At 38.9% G+C, this 16,172-nt stretch overlaps 1 protein-coding gene across 10 annotated transcripts in view; it reads right to left on the bottom strand.

The window, feature by feature from the left end:
* Nucleotides 1-16,172, bottom strand: part of LOC122784848 (inositol polyphosphate-4-phosphatase type I A-like) — a 30,697-nt gene that overhangs the window by 2,634 nt on the left and 11,891 nt on the right. For 3 of the 10 annotated variants that reach the window (XM_044050237.1, XM_044050227.1, XM_044050246.1), the window contains 21 exons: nucleotides 16,003-16,082; nucleotides 15,680-15,791; nucleotides 15,392-15,482; nucleotides 14,366-14,513; nucleotides 13,942-14,072; nucleotides 13,754-13,858; nucleotides 13,546-13,654; nucleotides 13,208-13,225; nucleotides 12,383-12,569; nucleotides 12,025-12,240; nucleotides 11,694-11,832; nucleotides 10,701-10,850; nucleotides 10,006-10,038; nucleotides 9,142-9,314; nucleotides 8,224-8,347; nucleotides 7,823-7,890; nucleotides 7,484-7,683; nucleotides 7,308-7,405; nucleotides 7,044-7,156; nucleotides 6,541-6,695; nucleotides 2,194-3,255 (listed from right to left, as the gene is read on the bottom strand). In XM_044050237.1, the coding sequence (XP_043906172.1) occupies nucleotides 3,075-3,255; nucleotides 6,541-6,695; nucleotides 7,044-7,156; nucleotides 7,308-7,405; nucleotides 7,484-7,683; nucleotides 7,823-7,890; nucleotides 8,224-8,347; nucleotides 9,142-9,314; nucleotides 10,006-10,038; nucleotides 10,701-10,850; nucleotides 11,694-11,832; nucleotides 12,025-12,240; nucleotides 12,383-12,569; nucleotides 13,208-13,225; nucleotides 13,546-13,654; nucleotides 13,754-13,858; nucleotides 13,942-14,072; nucleotides 14,366-14,513; nucleotides 15,392-15,482; nucleotides 15,680-15,791; nucleotides 16,003-16,082 (2,631 nt within the window). In that variant the 3' untranslated portion in view covers nucleotides 2,194-3,074. Of the gene's footprint in view, nucleotides 1-2,193; nucleotides 3,256-6,540; nucleotides 6,696-7,043; nucleotides 7,157-7,307; nucleotides 7,406-7,483; nucleotides 7,684-7,822; nucleotides 7,891-8,223; nucleotides 8,348-9,141; nucleotides 9,315-10,005; nucleotides 10,039-10,700; nucleotides 10,851-11,693; nucleotides 11,833-12,024; nucleotides 12,241-12,382; nucleotides 12,570-13,207; nucleotides 13,226-13,545; nucleotides 13,655-13,753; nucleotides 13,859-13,941; nucleotides 14,073-14,365; nucleotides 14,514-15,391; nucleotides 15,483-15,679; nucleotides 15,792-16,002; nucleotides 16,083-16,172 lie in introns of those variants that run through there. The other 7 variants (XM_044050281.1, XM_044050272.1, XM_044050289.1 and 4 more) reach the window with 7 other exon arrangements.

Below are 16,172 nucleotides of genomic sequence, written 5' to 3'. Positions count from 1 at the left end.
CCACTCATTTGGTCGATACATGTAGTCTTCATGTCACAGGACAAAATGAATGTCAACATAATAACTGCAGTTGTGTATGTGTGAACTAGTAAATAAACTTTAATTCACGTGTTAAAAATAATCTTTTTACATCTATCAATGAGGTTTTCAAGCATCTAAAATGAACATGCAAACTGTTAAATTAGCAGTTCATAGCCATGTTAATAACATACACAATTTGCATTGTATAACCTTAGACATAGTTAGCGGTGATATAAAGTGATCGGCAGCATGACTGTTATGGCACAAGCATAATTATCACATTATACAGATTATTTATATATTTAAACTCTGCTTTGGAATAATTTAAGACTATATACAGTATACATACGAGCATTTCAGCAATGCAGGCATTTAAATAGAATTTATATACAGCAATACAAATATATTCTCTGAGTCTCTGAGTTAACAAAGAAAATGAAGACAGCAAAATGATAAGAGTCTTTGATACAACGGTTATAATGAAATACTTTAGGAAGCACTGTAGCGTAATTAAATAATTATGTGGAATTTCTTTAGAGGTCTACTAACTGTTGAGAACATTATTTCAATGGGCTTCATTTTCAATCACATTTCCAAAATATCACCGAAACAACCATTTCTTCAACCCCCCCGTGTCTCACACAGGTAGCTCTACTACAACAACAACAAGTGTCAGCACATTCTTAATATCAACATAAAAGGAAAGAATAAGTCGGCAAGCTTGGAAATACAGAAAAATATTGACTGTTGTGAGCTAAATTATGTTCACTAAGAACATGTAAATGTGTACGAGAGAAGATCAACCAGTGCATATTTCACTCAGTTTCGATGAAGCGTGAACTTAAATGGAAGAGAACTTGATTCATACAAACAAGATTTGCATATTCTGACTTCATCTCTGAACAAACACATACTCTGCAAAGCTGCATTCGCCTGCCGAAAACTTAACCCAAGCATTTTTGGCACAAACATGGATACATTCCTCTTTACAGCTTCACTAAAAATGTGAATGACTCACATCATGAATCATCAAATTGCTACATAACTCAATTCTGTCAATAAATATAATGTAATATGCTATAATAGTTGTTTTCTCAAAGTCAACAGGGGGCACTACACTGCATAATCCAACACATTTTCCCTGAATATCCTACCGTCAGACATTCCATTTAGAAACTGCATCATAAAAACACAAAGATAACAACTTCATCAGTCGGCAAAGGCAGAGCAAATCTTCACTGAACTTGCATTAAAGCTGAAAAGCAGATGTAGGTGCAGTTACTGACTGACTACACCTGAATGAGGATCAATAAATAACAATAATAGTGCTTACATCATGAACCCATAAACAACATCTCTGCTTGGCCACAATAGCCAACAGGCGTCTTTGATTAAAATGTGAATAATGTTCTTAAAGAACCTGTGGGTCATGATGAGAAAATCTAACACAGAAAGATAAATGAAATGTATAAATATGCAGTAATTCTAGACACAGCCTCTTCAACGTACTGTACGTGAAGGCTGGAGGAGTTTGTTTGATTCTTTGCTAAACAGGAAAATGCACATTTCAACCTTACAGTGCCTTATTGTTAGGATATGGATCAGGCATGTTGTCATGGAAGTTTGAACCGTGTACTTTATCTTACTTTAACAGTATCTATGCAGTCGTTTTAACCTGGTGGAGGGTTGTTTATGTTTTTTTTTACAGGTGCACTTCATTTAGCTGTGTACAAATAAGTAACTATAGGCTTTAATTTTTCAAATCCTTCTCTTTCCTCTTCTTGTGAAGTTCCCAAATAAAGGAGTAAATCTGAAAATCAGTCACAGTCAGTGAGAAGTAATAACTGACCCTGCAAAGTGCACAGGATGAACAGGAGGCAAAAAAACTTCTAATGAGTACAAAAGCAGGAAAGATGTACAAAAATAAAGTGAGCAAATGCTGCCTGAGAAAATATATACGGAAGCCAAAGTTTCCTCTCTGAATAAAAACTCCCGTTTTTTTGATCAATCAAACAAGGTAAATGCAACAAGCCGGCTGTGCAAAGCTTAAATTATGAATTAGACATTTTTGTAATGATAGCTACTATCAACAAAAGCTTTTACCAAAAGGCAAAAAAAGTATATATACACATATATATATATATATATATATATATAGATATATACATATGTATATATATTTTTATACATATTCACAACTCGGAGGTCATTTTCATATTCACACTGTTCAACCATTTGTTTTTGTTTCTATTCCAACAATGAAACAATGAAGTCCAAATCAGCCTTTCAGATCACTGAGGGTGTCCATCGGAGGGCGCCACACACTCATAATGTGACGATCCAGTATCATGAGCGAAGTTTAAATGTAAACTCTCATCAAGGCCTGACATCCACATTCTTGCTCATCATTACTCATGACTGCAGATGTGCGATGCAGCTGTTTGCTTGGCCACAGTGTCGTTGTGTATCTTAAGACTATTCACACAAAACAATATGGACTTTGAGCACGATGGCCCAGTGATAGTATACTAGTGTAAGATAGGAATACGGAGTACTCTTTATCATATTAATGTAAATTGTATAACTGTTGCATTAACCAGAAAGCAGCATTTCCTCGTCAGTTATTGTTGTGATTTTAGCTTTCAGGTAAATGTAATAGGAGTAAAATATGCAGTATTGGCGCTTGAAAAGTAAACTAAGTAAATATATGTGTACTTAGTTTCTTTCCATGACTGATATAAAAAAAGAATGAGTTTTTAGACTCAGTCAGATCAGTGTGGAAGCAACCTCACTGTCAACCTCGTCTCTGCAAAGCTTAGAACCTCATCTATACTGAGACATTACAATTGTTTACAACACCTTCCCAGGCTTCTCAATGTTCAGGGGAAATAAGAACAACAGAAAGTGTCAAAATAGATGGGTCAGTGTGTACATACTGTATAGTAATTGTGTGCATGGATTACATACACACTCACAGGACAGTGGCACAGTTTCAGAAAACACACTCAGGAGTCGGGAGTCTCCTAAAAAACTCTGGAGGCGTGTGTTATTTCTCAGCTGCAGCGGAGTTTGGCGAGGAAATAGGCAACGCTGAGGAAGAGCCAAACCACCAGGAGGTTTGGACTCAGGGCCAACAGCGGCAGCGAGTACAGGAGGCTGGGGTCCAGCCGAAAGTCACGCACCGGCAGCAAGCCACTCAGGTTCTTCTGGATCACCCCCTCCCTCGTCCCAATGCTGCCGAATCACAGCGGTGGGAGGAAGAAGAGGAGGAGGTGGAGGAGGTGTGCAGCAGTAAAAACAGATTTGAGGAGGGGATAAGAGAGGTGGTGGGGGAGTATTTAAAAGGAAGAGAAGGAGATTTAAGGGAAAAAATAGAGAGGGGAAAAGGAAGGACAGAGAAAGCAATGAAGAAAAAGTAAAAAGCAATGAGAAAGCGTCAGGGTAAAAGGTGATGGAGGAAGGAGGGCAGTGTTCAAAGGAAATAAGACAGAATATAATAGATGGAAAGGAAGAAAAAGCAGTGGAAGGGTGGGAGATTTCATGGCAAGAAGCAGCGTGTGTGGCACCAAAGCCAAAAACAGACGGCACCGCGCACAAAGGTAAAATCACAACAAAAACAGAAGTCACGGCCATGATGAAAAACAGTGGCGTGAAAATCAATAAAAAAATCACAAAAATCACAAAAAAGAGCCAATCATACAAACGGAAATCACATCACAGGAAAAAGAGAAAGAGGAAAGGGAGGAAAAAGAGAAAATTAAGAAAGATGTTTCCCATCAGAAAAAGAAAGAAAGATCAGAAAGTACAACAATGTCTCCTTACGTTTACAGCACATTTTCTACAATAAGGGGTGACGATGGAGGAAGGAACGAAGGGGGAAATGGCAGGACATGTTTCAATCTTTCAAATTAAAGGGACAAAGCAAAACCTTATGTAAGTACGTACCTGGTGCAGATACGTTAGAGACTTTTTAATTTCATTGCTAATTTTTAACCATGATGAAAAGGAAAATGTGCTAATAAAGGGAAAGGTGAAGGGAAAAGATGCAGAATCTCATTCCAAAACAAATAAAAAATAATTAAAGGCTACTTTCATGCTCGGCGGAAAAAGGAGAGATGAGGAGCAGGAAAAAGAGGGAAGAAAAAGGTGAGGAGGACACAGCGTATCATGCGAGCGTGTCTGTGGCTGTGCAAAGTACGGCAAGACAGGGCGTCGTTACAGCGTTAACACAGGCTGGACAGCAATAATATTTACAACATGAAGTCACATGAAACTCCACACAACAAAGATACAAACACTTGCACTCTTTCATTTTGTTTGTGAGTGTTACAGGGAAACTTTAAAGAGGAAATAAATGATGCAACTGTATTTAGCAGGCTAATCTCCAGACTCTTCATGTGTAAACAGTGCTTACGCAACAAAACGAGATTTACGTAAATGAATTTGGACGTGAAACTTTGCAGACCGCAGGGCAAACTCTCGAGCTGCTGTCAGAAGCTGTCTGGCTCTGTCAGGTGAAGGCACCGCAATATTAAGCTTGGAAACTCATTGCAGTGTTTCAACAAAAATATTATCAGTGTATCGACAGTGACAAAGATGAATTATACAAACACTGACACACCATGTTCACGTAACCATATGTGGATAACATCAGCGAGGGCATTGAAGAAGAAACTAAACCGCAGGCGCACACTACAAACATTTCTGTAAATCTTCACAGCAATGGTCTCTCTCTCTCTCTCTCTCTGCGACTTTTACCTCTGAATTTGAGCGCTAATAAAAAGTGACTTCACAGATTAATCTTTAACTTCACAGATTAATCTAACACAGGTGTGAGCAATAAGGTAAGGAAACATCTAAAAGCATATAAAAATAATTCTGATGCACACGGCTCTATTCTGCAAAATCACCAAGAGCAGCTGCAGATAAACAAAAACTAGGAAAAGAGGAGGACAATGTGAAGAATCGTTAACATGCAATGGAAGTGTCTAAGCTTGAATCTCATTCTGTTGTTGATAAACTGTGATCCAAAATGCTTGCATTGCATATATTCGGTCTTTTCCTCTTTTGACAATGGACTGCAGGTTTAATTCATTCACAGAAACCAGTTACAACCCAGTCTATGACACAAGATTAATCTTTTTCTAAGAATGAACTACAAAAAGTTCACTGGAGTTCACAGCCACGTGACTCTGACACTCAATTCCTCAATCATTAAATCCAGAAACCAAACCACCAAAATACTTTTTTTTTCCCAGGTTTCTACATCATAGATTAATGGCTGTATTGCACACTCTGTGAAATCCCTCTTTTTCTGTTATGTTCCTCCTTCTTTGCTGCCATATTTGCCACTGTTCTTCAGGAAGACAACACCAGAGAGTATATGCAAATTAGAGTCATTTGCATATACATTTTTAGGTGAATTTCGCGTTCAATTGGATGTATCAAGGAATGTTGCACAGAACTCAGCATACGCACGATTTTATAAATCTGAGAAATTCTTAGTGTGTGTACTTTTCTACACAATTTGAATGTAGGCCATCTAAGTATGCAACTGACTGCAAACTCTTTTATACAAGAGGCCTCAGGAGTTGAGCTGAGCACAGAAAAGAGGAGACTAGATTATGGATGCCAACAGCTGTAAAAAAAACAAAAACTAAAATGATCACTAATGTTCTGACTAGAACACATTAATTCATTGTTTATTACATTTATTATAAAAAAAAAATGTGGATTTCGTCAGTTAAAAGAATAAATGATCATTAAAATTAAAAAAATTGGTTTTATTTTCATGCTTTTTTACTTGTTTTAATTAGGTATTTCTAACTGAAGTAATCTTTTTTCTTTTTGATGTTTTTTAATTATTTCTTTGTGTTGAGTGATTTTTCTTTTCAGTTTTCATCCCAAAAATGCTGTCAGTTTATAAATTGATCAGACACTCTGATTTTACTGTAATGCAGAGACAAATAAAATCTTTCATTGTCCCCTTTCAACAGGTGGGGGTCCAACGCGAAGTGGAATTTAATGAACCAGAGGCAAAAATCGGACCGGATGAAAGAAAAGTAAAAATTATGATGATGCTTGGTTGAGTGCTGAGGGAAAAATTACTCTGCCAGCCTCTGAGCAACTTAAAGACTCTGAAACAGCACAGGCTCGCTTTGGACATACAGAAAAGAAAACAGAATAGACAGGGATGCACAGACAAAAAGGCACTGACAGAATCAAAGGAGGATCCTCTTACTTCAATATCAGTTTTGGTAAAATCGTCTCTAGACCCTTTTTAAATAAATATGAGTATCCCCTCTGAGATAATAATATAATAACCTGACATCAGTGCATTTAACAGAGAAAGCAGGCAATGACATGACTTATTAAATCACACATGGGCAAACATCCTTCCGTCTCTTCCCGAAATTTGGTTTTAATTTAATTCACTAAATCCTGGCTTCCTTCTTTTTGTTTTTTATTTGCCCAGGTGTGATTTGTAATAGCAGCTCATTCACTGTGAAGGCTTCCTACCTGCGCATACAGTCGAGAGCCTGCGTGAAGACCTGCGGCGCCATTCCATGTTCATGCTGCAGGATCAGGCACTGTTCCAGGGTCACCGACATGGCCGTGCGGTCTTTGGCGCTTTTGCAGCTGGTGAAACGAACACCGTTCAAGCGGCGACAAATCTAACATGAGAAAGAAAGACAAGTCTAAGTGAGGGAAGACCACATTTAGACAGCATTGCCTTAAACTGACATCATACTACTGTGGGTACTATTTGATTTATGTGCTTCTTCACTCAACAAAGTCGTACTGACATTTAAATGTGCTCCTGAATTTTATTTGACTTTTAAAAGGTTTTTCAAAAACTAAAAAGGTATACAGTTTTATTTTATAAAATAGACCAGTAGATAACAATAGTGTTTTAAGCAGACACTAGAAGACCCAAGATATTTCCAAACCTTGATCTTCAGCTGAGCATTTAAACTGTCTTACCTTGTTTACTTTAGATGTGAAAATATTGGAAACATTACCTCGGCAGCCTGCCAGAGGATGTCCACATTCTTGTTTTTCCTGGCATGGACGTTCTGCCCCAAAAACCTGAGCAGCTCAGGGAGACAAGTCTGAGAACGAGACCTCGGGAGACCTGAGGGGAGAGTGGTAGATGGTATAAATGGATGAAAATATGTAGCACAGAGTATACGAAGTACAAATACTCAAAATTATCCTCACATGGCATAAAAGCACTCAGTTTAGGTTCTTGCACTGTTAATAGTCTTGAACTCTTCAGTACTTACAGTCCACAGGCAGGACTTCTTTGAACTGTTCGTAGTATGAATTCAACCTGGACAGACTCTCCAGGTTAATGACCTCCTGCAGGGATGTGTCTCCAAACCTGAACGGTGATGACAAATTAGTACGGAAAAAGCCTCCACAGAGCTTCCTAAAATGTCTTCTTCCCCTATTCACTCACTTCTCAGCGAGCGTCTGCTGTTCGTTGATGCCGACGTTGAAGTGCACAGGCTGAACCCTCAGCAGCATGCCGCTTTGGATCTCGCGCGGCAGAGCGTCAAACATGGTTCCTGGGAGAGGGATGCGGACGTTGAAACCGTCCCGGTTCCCGGTGATGATCGGCAAAAGGTCAGGCGCTGCGCTGCCGGTGGCCTGTGTCACCTTTAAGTCAAGGAAAATATTTGCATGTGAAAGTTGGTTAAATTCTGCTGCTACATACACTCCTACTTCAGTTGTATACCAAGAACTGTGGCTATCATCTGTCCCAAAAGACAAGATGCTGGACAAACCCTTTCTTTACCTTAAAGGTGACATTACGCAGATCCATAATGCCGACACTCATGTCCTCCAACATGGACAGCTCATCTCCTAAAAACATCACAGTTAAAGATGGAAAGAAGAGTCAATCATCATAATTAGGGTTTCTGTAAAATATTCAGGATAAAATATAAATATGAGCATTCACAGTATTTCAGTAAAATCCACTAATACAAATCATTTATTTAAGACTTGACTCAAATCAACAATGACTTACTGTTCATTTAATGACGTGCAACAACGCTTAACAGTCCATAATTATATAAAAAACATGTTATCACCAATATTTTTGCATTCAACAAATGTTTCAGACAAAGGAGAATTAAAATTGGGAGTTTTTAAGACCTTGGGTTTGGTAGGAGGTGTGTACGTGAGTGCGTTTACCGTAGGTGCTGAGCAGCGACTCAAACTGAGCCAGGAGGCCGATGGTGTAGAGCTGTCTGAGGAATCCGTTGTCACGGAGACAGTTCCTCAGTTTGATAATGAAGCCACAGATGAGAGCTGTGAGCTGTTACACACACACACACACACACACATCAGTATGAGTTCATAACAAGGGCGAGGCTGTTTCAGCTGATTAAAACAGTGTTTCTGCTGCAGTCATTTTAACAATACATTCTTGATACAGCAAAAAATAAAACCTTAAAACAGCTTTATCTTTTGTTCTGTAGTCTACATTGTTTCCATAGTATAAAAAATGTGTGTTGTTAGATTACACAAAGGTCAGTCAAATAGGTTTATATTTAGATACTATTAACCTGGCTGGGTATAAGCTTATGTAGGTAAAGGAATAAAGAAGGAGTATATATTGTTCTCCTGAAGGGACATCCCATGAATCAAATATATACAGCAAACAAACTAAGTAAATAAAACTTTTATTGTAACTGTAAATGTTCTTTGCTAGAACTGCAAAGACAACAACGCGTAAGAACAAAAGAATCCAACTCTCTGGACGTCACTGTGCACACATCCTCTTTTTAACCTTGGCCCAAAGAAGTGAAACATCTCTCTGGTTTGTGTCACCACCTCAGGACAGGAGGAGTGAAGAGTTCTGAGAGTGGAGAGTGCTTTCTCTTTTTGTCTCACTTTTTTCTGTCCTTGCCTTCACAAGTGGTTAACAGTCAGGACCTCTGTGCTGCTCCCAAGTTATGGAATGTATTCCCTTTCAAATTATATCTGCTCCCAGAAATTGCTGATTAGACTTGACTTTACAATTTACAAATTGAAGAACTTGTGGTGGTCACCTTCTTACTATGAGTCATTTTTTGTGAAAGCAGCGCGTGTCAGTGTGCGAGTACTGACCGTCTGGCAGAAGACGACGTCACGACGGTACTGCAGTGACACGTCCATGGCTATAGTGGGTGCGTTGTCCTGCATCAGCAGGAAGACCATGGACTTTTTGGCCTTGTCGCTCATCATGGCGACGCACTCCGTGAGCGTGGTGAGGAGAGGGTACAAGGCCTCGCTCCACTCGCCTGACGAGAACACAAATGGATTCACGACATAACACAGATACAATAAGAGCAGGTGAACACAGTCAACAAAAGGTGTTGAAAAAACAGAACATGCTAGTCCTTTTAAGCTTTTTTAGATTTTTAAGGACAGAAACAAGGAACAGATAAAACAGAAAAGCAACAAGAAAAGCAGAAGCACAGAGAGAGGGACTGTATTTTCTTTGAAAAAAAAAAAAAACTGGGAAAATATGCTGGGGAAATACAACTAATTTAATTTCAAAACCGAGGATGTTTTAAACTGAAGTCATTTTCAGAGAATATCATGAGTAACGATATGAGGGAAATTCTAAGCATAATCCTATCAAAATTAACCAGTAAGAGTGTAATTTAACACTATGTGATTATCTGTACTAGTTTGTAACAATCCAACAACCCTTAGCAGGATTATGCAAAAACCTACTGAGCTGTTATTGTGTACTTTACAAGACTAAAGGTTCTGGTTTGCTGTGTAATGTTGTTATAATTGGGTGTTTAGATGATTGCTCTGTAACATATGGTGTAACAGTCTTTCTGAAATAAGACATGTTTAAATTAAAAGTGGTCTTTTTGAAATGCAGTATTTGAATATGTGATTGATGTTTGTATTCTATGTTACTGCTGAACCAGAGTCCAGAAGAGGGAGAGAAGCATGGTTGGAGGAAGCAACTCTTACCTGGGTACGCCTCATCAACACTGGGGCTTCCATCTGGAAGAGGGGGCGGAGGTGCAACATGCATGATTAGCGGATGCTGCAAACCACAAAGGGCAGCAGAGACAAACACAGAAAACGCTGCAAACCAGGATGAAACATCTTCTCCTAATGTACAGTTTGTTTGCTTTTAAATTTCCTAATTTGCTGTGTTCAAATGAACTTTTGCTTATTTCTCAAAGCAAAAAAAGTCCATTGTTATGAAGGGGGGACAAATAGATATTTGACCCTGGTCCAGTGCAAACATGTACAGTACAGTGAGCATAGATTGAAAGATACAGACACAGCTGACGGCTAGAGACTGGCAAAGCTGTAGGGATTAAAAAAAGTTTCATGTTCATGTTTACGGTAAAACTGCAACATTGCGAAGAAACCAGAAAGACAAGGACATAGACTGCACACACACAAAAATTGCCTAACATTTAAATTTTTCTCACAACAGGTGATGATGAGCAGTTTAAGAGGCTCAAACAAGTAAGAAAGAGAAATAGGTTCTGTGATAAGGACTTTGAAGGGAAACTCAAAGGGAAACTCATGAGACCAATGTGACAGCTTCTCAAAGCAATAACCAGAGTTCTGCCAACTGAATAAAACGATGTGATAAAAAGATGACTCGAAAACAGGTGAGCGAGTGGTAATAAAGAAAGACTGAGACATACAGGATTGCTGTTCAGGGCTGGGAGGACATGCGGAGGAGGGATCAAGTGAAGAGGATGAGGACGGTAGTGGAGGTGTGGATGAAGATGGTAATGATGGTGGGGCTTCGAGTGACCCACTTCCTGGGTTGATCCAGAAAGCTCGCCTTTTTCCTTCATACATACACACTATTGTTACTCCAACTCCATTAATTAAACATAAACAGTCAATCAAGTCAGGTAACGTTACAACAAAATTTGATTTTAGTTTTCAGTGGCGAAAGGTTCAACAGAGATTAAATAAAATATCCAAATAAACAACAGAAAGAGGCAAAAATCAGCTCAATGTTGAAAAACAAAACAAAACATCCTCTCAGTCACTATTCAACAGTACATCAAATCACAAACACTTCACTTTAGCCGTGTCTCAATAGTCAAGGATGCATCCTCAAGTGTGCATTCTTCATCCAGTTGTTTGGTCAAAATGTCTCACAGCACCACATCATGGGCTGTCCCAATTGTCGCGCAAATTGTCGGCTCCTTCACAATGTAGCTGACGTTGGCCCATCTGTGAAGTGTACATCTTGTGTATCCTTCATGCTTGACTTAATTCCAGAATTCTTTGAGCAGCAGCACAATAAGAGTGGCAATAATACACCTTTCAGCTGTTTTAAAAACCTGAAGAATTTTTTTTTTTTCACATCACAAATATGTTTTTTGTAAGAACACAACATACAGAAACTACTAAAATACTATCATTACGAAAGAAGATAAAATAATTATGATTTAATTAGATAAAATTAGACTAACTAACTATTTTCAACTATTTTTTTACATTTCTGGATTAAAAATTTGCAGTATGTGTAGGGGGCAGCATTTAACAACTTGTACAACTTGTTAGACCGTCTCATTTCTCACAGCACCTGATTTCCGTCTCCTTCAGGAGGAAGGAGGATGTAGCACTTGGAGGATGCAGCCTTGACTATTGACACACTTTGTGTTGTATTTGGTTGTCACCTTTCTTACTGCTGCCCTGCTGGTCACTGTGGGTACTGTCCAGACTAGCGTCACTTGGCCTCCTGTCCTTCTGAAGCAGCTTGTCAACACGCTGGATGATGCACTCTAAAGATTTATCCACATTTATCCAAACTTTCTCCTGGAAGACACCGAATGAGAGGCAATATAGCCTAATGACTTAGTGTTGTCATGTGTCATGTCTTCATTTTAAATGCATCAAAAAGAAGGGAGTTGAAATTATTGGATAGCAGTAAAATCATGAGAAATAAAATCATTTCAAATAAAATTTAAATCCATGATGATTTTGGTGAATCCTGACTTATAAACTCACCCATTCTTCTTCATGCCAGTCTACACACAGAGAGGATCGGCTGTTGCGACCACTCCACTTGGCGAGCAGTGTGTCCTGATCGTTGCGCAGGACTACTTGTTCTGAGTCAGCAGAAGGAGAAGCTTTGGAGGCAATATACTCTGGCCGTGCTGCGTTCAAGGCCTGAATAGCTGAAGCGAGCAACTTACAGTCACATACTAAGACAAGCTGACGGGTCTAGGAGAGAGAGAGTGGAAGAGAGTTGCCGGTTTAAAACAAAAATAAAACCGCAGCATGATGTTAAAGTGGATTATATATTTGATTTATAGTAGTTATATGCGATTGTTTGCACTGATATTGAATACATTTAGTCTCTTACCTTATCAGACAGAATAGCCAGTGTCCTCTCGAGGCCGCTGGCCGATCGGTCCTTGGCGGCTCGGGAAAGCCTCTCTGCGTAGTAACTAACCTGAGTCTTCAGTGTGTTGATGTGGGCAATGATCTCTTTGGCTCGGACGATATCCTGCGGTATGTAGACGATGGACTGCGAGCTGGAGAGGGCGCTACTGTCGAAGGCAATAACACAAAGTGTTTGCACGTCACTGTATGTCAAGGACACTCTTCTTAAAATTTGAAAGCAGCACAGTTATGTCTTGGATCAGTTTCCAAAGATATTTGTGTTTAATGAGGTGAAAAATTATCATTTGGCTTCTTAAGAGTGTTTCCATGCACATGCCTTTTCTTAACAATAATCTTCAAAAGACAACATGAACATTACACTTGAACAAAAGGTCTATGGGTGACGCCACTCACTTTACAAATTCAGATACAGCTTTATGAAAATGTGAGAAATTAATTTGAATTCCTCAATATCACATTTGCATAGGATTTTAATAGAATGCCGATGTCTGAATTTATAAAATGAGTGGCATTATTTAACAAACTTATTGTGTACTGCTAAAAAACACATCAGGGTTTATACACATACACACATGTGCTTGGATTAGGGCAGCACATTTTACTTACTTTCAAACACAACACTATTATTAACAATGATTCATGTGTCAATGTTCGCGGTGCTCATGTCCTCATCTCTAATGAATCTTTGAGTTTAACACGTAACCTTGTTTGTGGTAATACAAGGCAACAACAGGTGAAAAGTGAACAAACAAAGTAAAACAAGCAAAGCTGTGAGACCACTCACCATTCCTCCTCATATGCACTGATCAAAAACAACACAATAAAAACAAAATTAAGGAGATATGAAACTTAACTGCAGAATAAATGCAAAAGTTGTAAACAAAACAAAACAAAAAAAGATGTGCTCATTCATTTTTTATGTAAAAAATTCAAAGTTGGTCACTTGTATTAACATAAGCATCAGATGAATCTGAGCAAGTGAAATTATGAATGAAGCAAAGAATAAAATTCAGCTCATGAGCCCATATCACTGCAACTGAAGAAGAAATATAACCTGCAAATGCTGTTGTTTAAAATGGTCAGTTTGTGTGCTTTTTTTTTTATTCCAAGCTTATCACTTACTGTTTCTTTGCCTCCTCAAATTTCTGGATGAGTTTTCTCAGACCACTGCTTTTAAAACCTTGGCAGTGAGCAGCTGGAGCTCCCATTGTTATCAAATCATATGTGTGCTCTGCAGGAGCAATGAGCAGAGTGAGTAGAGCTGAACAGAACAGGATCATCACGACAACATATCAGCATGTTTACTACTGTCTGTGTCGATGCATCTCACCAAAGCCCAGCTCATCTTGAACTCTCATCCTCTGAACGTGTAGGTTTGTTGGCATGAACTCCAGCTTCCTCTCCGCTTTCAGGTTACTGGCTTTGAATGATGGTCCTGAAGGAGAAGATTTGTGTGTTAAACACAACAGAAAACTCAGCAAGAGGCCACTTAGAAAATGCAACCTTTCGGCCACAAACCTCTGTAGTCAGTGAGGTTGGACAACGATTCCTGGTATGCTAATATTGTTGTCTGGTATTGAGCGACAATCTGTCGCCGCAGATTCTCCCAGCAGGGTGATAACTCTCCCAGCTCCTCTAGCTCACAGACCCTAGAGATGGACAGAAGTTACGTGGGCATCTAATAAACTAATATTTATTGACTAATAGAATAGAATTACTAATAGAATTGATTTCATGATTTTGGCCCACAAAATGTCAAACAATGTTGATCAATGTTTACAAAACGTTAAAATGATGTTCTTAATGTCTTCTTTTGTCCACAAACCAAAACACTCAAACCAATTATTTCATTATTTGATCATTAATTTAGTTATCATTTAATAGATATTCAGAGATCCAGCCCTAATTCTAAGTGATAGAAATGTGCATTTATGTTTTTTACCTGGCTGCGTCCTCCTCCAGCAGAAGTTTGACGAACTGTCGAGGAATGTTCAGGGACAGGACACTCTCAGCCATCTGCTCCAGCACACGTAGGTGGTTCCCGTCAGTGCTGGGGAAGCGGTACATCCTGGACATCGTGCCTCCAAACACTGTCCCCACAGAAAACTTAATTAGCCCAGATTAGGTTGTAACAGATTAGGTCAGAGAGAGATTATCTAAATATGTCCTGATGTCGCGTGACCTTGAGATAGATTTGTATTTGATTGATGCTATTTTTTAAGATCATTTTTATTAGATTGTTCTATGTTGTCTAATAATAGTCATGTCACACTGCCCTCTCAAACATTACTGGGTTTTGTAACGTATCCCTGAGGTAAACAGATATGTCCTACTCCACGGGAACAGAATCAATATATTTCTCCTAATGTATCAGAAAACATGAAGCCAAGAAGGCAAGACAGGCAGACGAGGGCGAGACGAGACAAAACAGCAGTTACGAGCTACACACATCTGTACCGTAAAGTATCAGCCGAGTAAACATCAGTGTCAGTATCCTACACGCAGCACCAGAGGATGCATTTCATGCATATAAATAAAGTAAATTTTATTCCCTCATTGCTTGGAAAGTGTGGGTCAATCTAATACTCTATTACTGTCTTTTATCTTCTAATCGTTTTGATTCTTGGACAATGTACTGTATGTGTTGGATGAAGAAATTACGTCTTTCGTTTAACATTAATGGTATCCGCTATAAATGTAGCTGCGGTGAAGCTTGTGTTAACACACCCAATAAGTGCAGCTATTTCTCAACTCTTTTTCAAGTCTGTTACATGAGAAAAGCTGCTTCAACACTCTTTATAATAGATTCATTTGGTATGTTTGTAGATTGTAGAAATTTTGAATATGTGAGCTGCTGCTTTTTGTATTTACTGATTTAAACCCATGTCTTTACACTGTTCCACTAGTTTTACATACATTGCAGACAAATGGAGGAACTATAAACAGTCAACGGTGTGTGATGTCGTACCTGAGCGCAGCAGTGTGTCTTTGCATAGTGAGGCATACTTGATTCGGACTCCCATCGACTCTGTGAGGCTCTCGTCAACAGGCAGCACTGTCTGCAGGACACATACATGAATTTGTATTTCACACTATGTTAGCAACCACCTCCACCGCTCCATCACCCACCACACACTGAGATAACCCACTGCCACTGGGAGGCTGTGGTACGTGTTTATTAGAAACTGAAGCAGGTTAAAGTGAATAATGTTGAAACTATATTGACTCAAGCATCTTCAACCGCCGAGCCTCTCACCCGGCCGTTGATGCTGTCTGGCAGGTTGCTGACCGACATCCTCTGGTCTGCTCTGTCATCCATCTGCCACGCTGCTATGGTGATGCTCCCCACCCGCTTGTTCTCCGCAGATCTGTCCATTGAAAGTTTTACAATATTTTTACAATAATTTCTTCCTCCAATCCTATCCTAACTAACAACTACTTTATTATCTGTTAATCTGTAATTTATTTTTGTATTAATCCCTTATGTTCTTTACTGTTAAATACATATTTTTAAGCTCTTAGTCAAATAATTTAAAGTTTAAAGCTTATGACAGGTCATTAAAATGCAAAATCACTTACCTCAGTTCCAGCTGTAATCTGTGGCTCTTCTCCTGCAGCAACTCCTTTATAGGAAAAAGTGCTGAGCCCAACATATACATCTGGACAGACATAGATAAAGACAATCTTTTAATCTGGAGTTCATTAACAACTACTTCTTGACATGGTCTTGACAGGTTTGTGTTGGGTTA

The sequence above is a fragment of the Solea senegalensis genome, linkage group LG2 (assembly GCF_019176455.1).
Source record: "Solea senegalensis isolate Sse05_10M linkage group LG2, IFAPA_SoseM_1, whole genome shotgun sequence".
In the NCBI taxonomy this organism is placed as follows: domain Eukaryota; kingdom Metazoa; phylum Chordata; class Actinopteri; order Pleuronectiformes; family Soleidae; genus Solea; species Solea senegalensis.
The sequence above is the reverse complement of the archived record's forward strand: the minus strand, read 5'-3'. Positions and strand labels throughout refer to the sequence as shown.